The sequence below is a fragment of the Mesitornis unicolor genome, unplaced genomic scaffold (genome assembly GCF_000695765.1).
Source record: "Mesitornis unicolor isolate BGI_N332 unplaced genomic scaffold, ASM69576v1 scaffold4156, whole genome shotgun sequence".
Taxonomy (NCBI): domain Eukaryota; kingdom Metazoa; phylum Chordata; class Aves; order Mesitornithiformes; family Mesitornithidae; genus Mesitornis; species Mesitornis unicolor.
The window spans coordinates 39,361-47,556 of NW_010192975.1; the positions used below are offsets into that span (position 1 = coordinate 39,361).

The 8,196-nt window shown below is 37.8% G+C and overlaps 1 protein-coding gene across 1 annotated transcript in view; it reads right to left on the bottom strand.

Annotated features, from left to right (window-relative positions):
* The window catches only part of ITGA9 (integrin, alpha 9), a gene marked incomplete at its 5' end in the record, with an annotated part of 211,624 nt that overhangs the window by 34,365 nt on the left and 169,063 nt on the right, over positions 1–8,196 (bottom strand). Inside the window, 2 exons of the mRNA XM_010187303.1 lie at positions 4,988–5,095; positions 7,835–7,943. Of these exons, the coding sequence (XP_010185605.1) occupies positions 4,988–5,095; positions 7,835–7,943 (217 nt within the window). The remainder of the gene's footprint in view (positions 1–4,987; positions 5,096–7,834; positions 7,944–8,196) is intronic.

Genomic DNA, 8,196 nt, shown 5'->3' on the forward strand with positions numbered 1-8,196 from the left:
TTTCAATGTCCACAGGAAGACAATAATGTTTTTCTCAACGATTTTCATTACTGAACATGACAAGCTTTTCTACAGTCTCATGCTCAGGCAGACATCAACTCAAAAGGCAACTTGGAAGAGGAATTCCCTTCAACTCCCCCATGCTGCTAATTCATTTCCAATTCAGCTTTTTTATTTTATTTTTTATAATCTTATAGATACCCAGCTTTCATAAAGGCACAATCCAGGTCTCACCTGCTCAGGCAGAAGAAAGGAGAAGTGTGAAGTGAATATGCTAAGCATAATAGACAACTGAATGACTTCTGTTTGTCTGTCCAACTGAAAGACTTTTTATTTTGCTTCCTAACCAAAAAGTGATGGAAATGCTGGCCCAGGAACTAGGGGCTTGAGCTAACTGGCACACTCAAGGTTAATGGGAGCAGGATTCACCAGACTGACATTTAACCCATTTTTCACTCTCTGGAGATAATTCTCAAAGTCTATACTTAGATGCCTAGGGAAACTCAGGGAGACTAGATGGTTTTTGTATTGTCAGTGGAGACTGGCAAGTGCTTCTCCAGAGTTGCTTCTACGCCTCTCTCTCTTCATTAATTACTAGAGTAAGAGGACACAGTAATTTCAAAATATTCTATTACTAGCAATTACTAAAACAATAATTACTACAATCAGATATCAAAAGTTATGTGTAGGGAGGAAGTTTCTCATCAGAAAACTGAGGACAGTATTTCATTCCTTCTCCCTCCTTCCTCTGAATTCCCCTTTACTTCACTGCCTACACTGATCTCTTTGAAAAGACTGTCATGCAGCATGTGCACCTCACTTTCCAACAAGATTCTTAATTCAGCAGTGATAACAACACGGTTCTTTATATCGTCAGTATTGGTTCACCTAAACAGGCTCTTAAAAAAAAAAATAAATCAATGCTTCCTGGCCTGCACGATGCATGCAATAGAAGCAGCAATAGCTCCTTCCAAAAACCCACAAGCGCACGCAGCATGAGCTCCCAGTTAACACTGCACACCTTTGATTCTGGTGACAACTGCCTGACTGGAGTCTAAACCACTTGACAGCCCTGCAGAGCTTGGTCCCTCCAGAGCAGTGAAGATCACCTGCTTGCACTACAGTTGGCTTCCAGCTCAAACAGGCAAACTCGGTTTCCAACTGTTAGTCCCTCGCTTCTCACAGTTGTGTTTAACTTTGCTGGAAAGAAAATAAATAGGAAGGCAACATCTGATCTAGTTCCATAAAGCCATCATCAGAGTAATCCCGGACACATTGCTAATTTATCCACAGCTTCAGGAAATACCCTGGTTAATTTGGTAGGAAATCCCATTGTGAAAATCCTTTTGGATGCCCCTGAAAGCAGCTCCTTGGCTGGTAAGTCAAGTAGTGCTTCTCTTGCCCTCTAAATTAGCTGGATACCCAAAGGAAATTACTAATCTTTCAGTTCAAAAACAAAACACACACAAGTATAATGAGAACTGTTTTCCTTGTGGAAGAACAGATAACTGATGGCTTGAAGAGTGGAGAATATCCATTTCTGTTAACACTAACTCTGCTGTACTCTGTTTAGGTGAAGCTCTTCTATATCATCATCTATACTGTTCCTATCACAACACTTTTACCAACAAGCTGAGGTATTTATTTTTTTAACCTGGTTTGAAACCTCTGCAAGAAAGCAAATACAAAAATACAAAATCCAAACAAATACTAATTTTTCTTATCCAAGGTATCATTTACCTCTGCCAAAATTGAGTATCTGCTATGTAAAATCAATGTCAATGGTGAAATTCCTCAGTTGATATGACTTGCAAAATTTCTAGCATTTCCTCTTCATTTAAAATTTCTAATAGGAAGGAAGTTCACTTGTTTTGTTTTGTTTTCCCTAGTTTTCTTTCAATGATCCATTTTCTTTTACTTCTGCCTTTTACCGTTGGCATGTTTCCTTTATAGATTAGGGATTTTGCTGGGGGAAGCACTGCAAAAAACTCCCAAGACTCCCTGAAGAGTGTCTGAACATGTCTAAGGCAGAAGTCCAAATGTCAAAACATCTCTGTGACCTGAATTTCTCTGAAAAAACCCAAATCTTAAAGTAGATTCTGTAATAAAGCCAAACACTTAGAGAAACAGGAACAGAAGAAGCATGAGGGCTGTCATTTCCTCTAAGAGCAGCAAGACAATAATTCCTATTAACACCTCTCAGAGATACAGACCATTCCAGTGGGCCATATGTGACTCTCTTCCTTTTTTTTTTTTTCGTGCCTGAAATACTAGATCAGTCAACACAATATGAAGGAATTAACTCCTGGCACTTGAGTGGTGTATGTGTATTTGAGACACAAACTCTAGCATTACTACTATGCATTTTCACTCATGAATTTCACTGCTGCTCTGTACGTCAGAGAAGCAGCAAAAGAATTGGAAGCTTTAAAAAACAAAAACCATGATGCCATCAAATCCCAAATGCTGTATCGACAGTTTCAGTTACAGGTAAATGACAATTCCTAATCCTCTGTATTAATGACAGCTATTCTGAAAGGTATCAAAGCTGACACCTAGAACGTCTGCATTATAAGTATAAAGGTTTCATTACAGAAACAGTTGCACTGTCTGAAAGGATACTATCACTTTTACTGTGGTCTAGATTCTGGGAAGTTTGAAATAAGCAAAAGCTTGGAAACTTTAATCATTATGCTTACAAAAACGCTCTTGAAAAAAAGCTGTTCAAACCCATTTCCCAAAGTTCATTGCAATCTGCTGCTCTTAGGGTTTGTTTGTTTAAGTACATTTGGTCTGTGAAAAGATGAAAAGCTCCATGATTTTAGTTCCCTTTCCAGTCAATAAAAACTCAGTGGGAGACAGGCAGGAGGAAAGAGATCAGCATACTTTTCCTGTTGCAATAGTAAGGCTTGGGAGACATGGGTTCAGTGCCTGGCTCCGACACAAATTCCCTGTGTGACCACAAGCAAATCATTTCATGTTTCAGTTATTTATCTGTAAAGCAGGGATAACCACTACGCAAGGCAGGATTTGCTTGGATAACATTTATTAACAGATGTGCTCAAAAAGTCATGCATTAGACTCCTACTGACCACATACTCAAAGTCAGTGGTTGAAATGACCCAGGGTATGCTAGTGGATCATAAAGACATCTCTCATAAAACCATACTTGCTACTACCTCTCTTCAGTCTGCAATGCAAATAGGTCTCACAATAGCAGTTTGGAATTTTTATGAAGTGCAAAGTAGAAGAAAGACATCAAATAATGTGGGAGGAAATGCAATCTGTTGGTGGGGAAAATGGATGCAAACCCTGCAAGTATTTATTAGCACAGTGCCTAAAACCACACCACTCACTGGACCACCTTTTAGGTAAGTCATCAGAGGTACAAGAGCAACGAAAAACAAGTTAAGCGCAAGATTTAAGTTTTTTGCCTTGTTTGTCTAACAGCCACTCAAAACCATATAGTCCATCCCATCCTTGTCAGTGTAACTTTGGGTCTTGTGTAGAAATTATGACCAACTATGTCTGGAAACTACCCCATGTTCACTTGCTAGGAAGTGTACATCTCAGCTAATTCAAGCTTGCAAAAGAGGTGTCGTGTCTAAGACAATTTGTCCAGACTTCTGGAAATGTCAACACAGAGAAACAAGCAATGCCTAGAAGGAATTAATCACACCCTAAGTTAGATGGGCCAAGTTTTCTATTCCTTTCTCTTAGCTACATAGGAATATATAAGATGAGTGACTTTAGAGGAGACACCAATGTCTGGGCAGACAAAATCTGTTAAGGAGACTCCCACTTCTCTGCTGCTGCTGGCAGACACACAGACACCCTCTCCCACAGCAGTCAGAGAACAGGGGAGGTACAAGGAAATGGGTCACAATCCTTTGACTGGCAGTATCTCAAAGGGAAGGTGATCTTTTGCATATAAGGCTGCACTAAATGAAGCATTAAAATGCAATGTCATGGAAAAGGAGACATAGGCTGTAGAATTAATTCAGTCATATATACATGTGCACACACATATATACATATATACACATACATATCTCTCTCAAACCTTTCAACAGCACAAACCTTGGAAACCTGCTTTGGAAAGTCTTGCTGGATCTATATGTATACAGATTCAGTGATACAGTTACCTGCATATGACGGATGGTAATACTTTTCAGTCAAAAGGCTAGAAAAGTAGCTAACAACAAAGAAAGTACAATACGTCTTTTCTAGTAGCCCAAAGAACTGCTTCTGTCTCACAGAGACAGATTACTCTGAATTTCAGCAATAAATTTACCTCAGTAGTGAGGTTTCTCCCTCTTGGCCACCACAGTATAAATGATGGCATTTTAGTGGTTTAACAAAAGCTTTGAAAGTAATAAATAAATACTAGAAATGAAATAAAATAATGTGTCTCCTTTACCACAATTTGTTTTGATTTTATTTGCAGTTGACACAAAATCATCTTTTGAAAAACAGTGTCGAAAGAATAAATTTCTCTCTTACTTACATTTGTTAAAAGAACATTTAAAAAGAGCAAATTATAACAGACTACAGAAAAACAGACATTGATAATGTACTCATTAGCTAGCTAGCGTTTTTGCAGATAACCCCAATAAAAAACAGGGAATGTGAGTCAGCTTGGTAACATATCCTGCTGATACTACACACACCATTTAATCAGGGAGGATTCTGATTAAGACTCAGTCCTCTTTGGAGGTGTGATGTTCCCTTGAGGATTAGCCTGACCTAGCTGTACATGACATTGTAGGAAACCAGGAACACACAACTAGCTGCTTGCCCTAGGTGAGGGACAGCAGTAAACAGCTGGAGGGGCTCAGCTACTTACGATTATATGACCATGCATACAAAGAATCTTTTATTGTCTAAAAAAGCAACTGATCCATCTAGTTCTGCTGGTCTATTTTGTTTCAGTCACTGATAGCTCGCAGTGTGTCTCTGAGCTCAGTGCACGTTATAATGTACTCACCATCATCTGCTGAACATGAAATATTTCAGCTCCAGTGCCAGAGAGGCGGTTTGGAAATGAAATGTCAAGAAAAGCTCCAGGGAGAGTGCTTGGTCCAGCATTGTAAACCTATAAGATAAAGATGCATATTGATGTATTAAAAAAAAGAAATAAAAATAAAATTACATATATATGATCACTCATAAATGAGAAATTGCTGAAGAAGCAGAGCTGGGAGCATAAGTGAATCTTGAAAGATTCAAATACTATGCAAGTTTTTCAATGTCTTCAGACTAAGACTTCTTTTGTAAGCATCAGGATGAAATAAAAGGTTTAGCTTATCTGACAGTCTTTAGGGACAGCTCATATATCAAGTGAGAAGCAGCTTTGCAGGATAATTACCAGCCATTAATACAAACAGCATAAGACTTCAACCTTTTACACAGAGACACTGCTAGTACTCTTTAAGTGTTTTGGTAACACCATCCGGAAGACTGTAAGAAATATTGCTGTCTCAGTCAACATTCTCATTTCCATCTGGTAAACACTGCATTATATTCTGCATATGTTTTCGTTATGGAGCAGAAGCCAAAGTAATGATGATTGTGACTACTAGACTGTGGGTTTGTTGAGTGAGTTGCCAGGAAATGCATGTGAACAACTTCCATTCAAGTTCAAGTTTCCAATTAAATGAAACTCTTAGTGGAAAACATTGGCTTTCTGTCAAACTCTCTACAAATTTTAAACAAAAACTCAAAGAATTTCTAGTCCACCACTGAAACATATCCAGTGAAAATTCCAAAATTTGTGGGTTTTGTTGAAAAGAAACAGTCCATGGAAAATTTCAATGAAAGTAAGTTTTCATGTCTATCTACAATTTTTTATTAGGAAAAATATTTCCTGGGTGTTTCTAACAACATGTATATAAGTGCATACAGTAAAAACTAAGCCTATTAGAATACTTATCTGCACTGAGACAGTGTTGTCAAAAGATGTAGCAATCAGTTGTTATTTGTGTGAAGTACAAATATTAAAACCAACACATTTTCATTCTTCAAATACTGTTTATATTTGAAGAAATGCCTGAGTGATAAAGAGAAACAGTTCACAATGCCAAATTCTTACAAAAACCTTGAGGCTCCAAGCAAGGGGAGAAAACCCACTACAATGTAGCATGATAAATACTACATGAAATACAAACATGTTTCATGTTAGACATTTAAAAAAACCCAACTTGATTATCTCACTGTGATCAGATGTAAGAGTTAATGCAGAAAAGACATTTTCATTGCACATCTTGTTACCTCCCAAAAATGATGCACAGATCTGTTTCCTTATTAACATAGGACATGGCATAGATTTTCACATATAAAAACCATTATAAAGCTCCATATTTTTTGGAAATAATCTCTATTTCTTGCTTAAGAAACTGTTACTTTTCTCCATCTAGAGAAGCTTAATAAATGGCAGGCAAATCATTAAAAACAATTAAGCAAACAGTGATAAAAACCATGCTTTGCTCACTATGTAACTCTACCCTTTCTCTCTGACACACACAGTTATGAGGTTTACCACATTACTGGAGAGAAGATCTGTGACTTGTTACAGTATAATTTTCTACTTTATATGGAAAAAAAACCCCTATTAATATTGCAACTTGTGTGTGCTTGAGACACAAGAGTACGGGGCAGGACAAATGGTGGCTCTACCAATAAAAATATTCTCTCTCCCTTACTTGTTGTCATTTTGTTTTACTGAAAATGTTCATCTAGTTAAAGCATCAGTACATCTGTTCTTTATCTGTTTTCAACCAGTAACTGGGTATGAGGGGACAACTGAGGGGGAAAGCCCTATAAACCCACAAGAATGAAATCAGAATCACAGAATTAATAGCCTGGTTCACAAAAGCTTTAATGTCCTGAAATCCTGCTTTCACTCCTTTTCAGTAAATAGCTAAGGGCACTGCATGACAGTGGGGGCTTAATTGCTCTGGACCGCAGTCTATCCACGGAGGCAGACATTTGTTATTCATTATGAGCTAAGTGGCATTCATGCCTAAGAGAACAGAAAGGGGGAAAAAGGCGAAAGACTATTTATTTTTCACAATAAACGTTTACCCCACCTCTCTATGATTTATCATTCCCTAGTTCCATCTAGTGGTCAAAAAAGATTTCAAGTGTTTGTAACACATACATGGCAGCAAGACAAGTTCATTTCAGTCATATCACAAGAGGTTGTTATAATAAAACATCCACATGTTTTGCCACATCAGGAACCCATTTAACTGCCATGTGAAGTGTAATCTACAGATAATACTTGAATAACATCAAGATGCTATGAGACATTTAATGAAACCTTCTCATGCCTGTATTTTTGGTCTCACAGTCTCTTCCCTGTGCTGTACTCTTATCAACAGTGTTATAAACATTTTCATATTGTGGCCATTCAGCACATCTGAATCACTTGCAAGTGTATGTATTTGTTCTCATGGATAAAGGCTGCCCACTCCTCTGCTCAATGACCATGCCACTAAAAAGAATTACTCCTTTTTGAACCTATGACTGCATCCAAGGTGTGGCACTTGAGTAACTACAGCTCTTTACTCAGCATGTGTTAAAAGGTAAAAGAGAAACAAATGGTAGCAGCTTCATTCCTATGCCCTATTCGCAATTCTTGTTGTCATATATTCAGATAAGGAAACATATCATCCCTGCATGCTGTAAATATGGCATCCAATTAAGAAAACATCGCACAGCATACTGTGATTCAGAAACATGCACCAAAGCCCATACCCCACTCTGAATGAAAGATACAAAACCAGAATGTGCTGTCAAGCAGGAAAGCAGTCAAAATAAGGATCAGTTTTACCTGCAGTGTGAAGTTGAGAGACTGGAAATTACATTCATGGTTTTCCAACTGAACGAAGTTGGACGCTTCCACAGAATCACCGTAGAAAAATGAAGTAGGGAAGACTTCTCTGAAATATCAAGACACAGATTTAGTAAGCTGTGTTTTTCACCAAAATTAAATATATTTGTGGCAAGCTGAATTGCACCCCTTACTTTCTGGTAATGTGAAATTCTATGAGACCATTTTACATTAATCTATTACTTGTGATTTGATTTCCTCTTGAAAACACTATACTACACAAGCAGCATCTCAACTGACCTGGGATAATATCCCTTCATCGAAGCAGAGTTCTTTTGATTACTTATCTCTTTTTCTCTTTC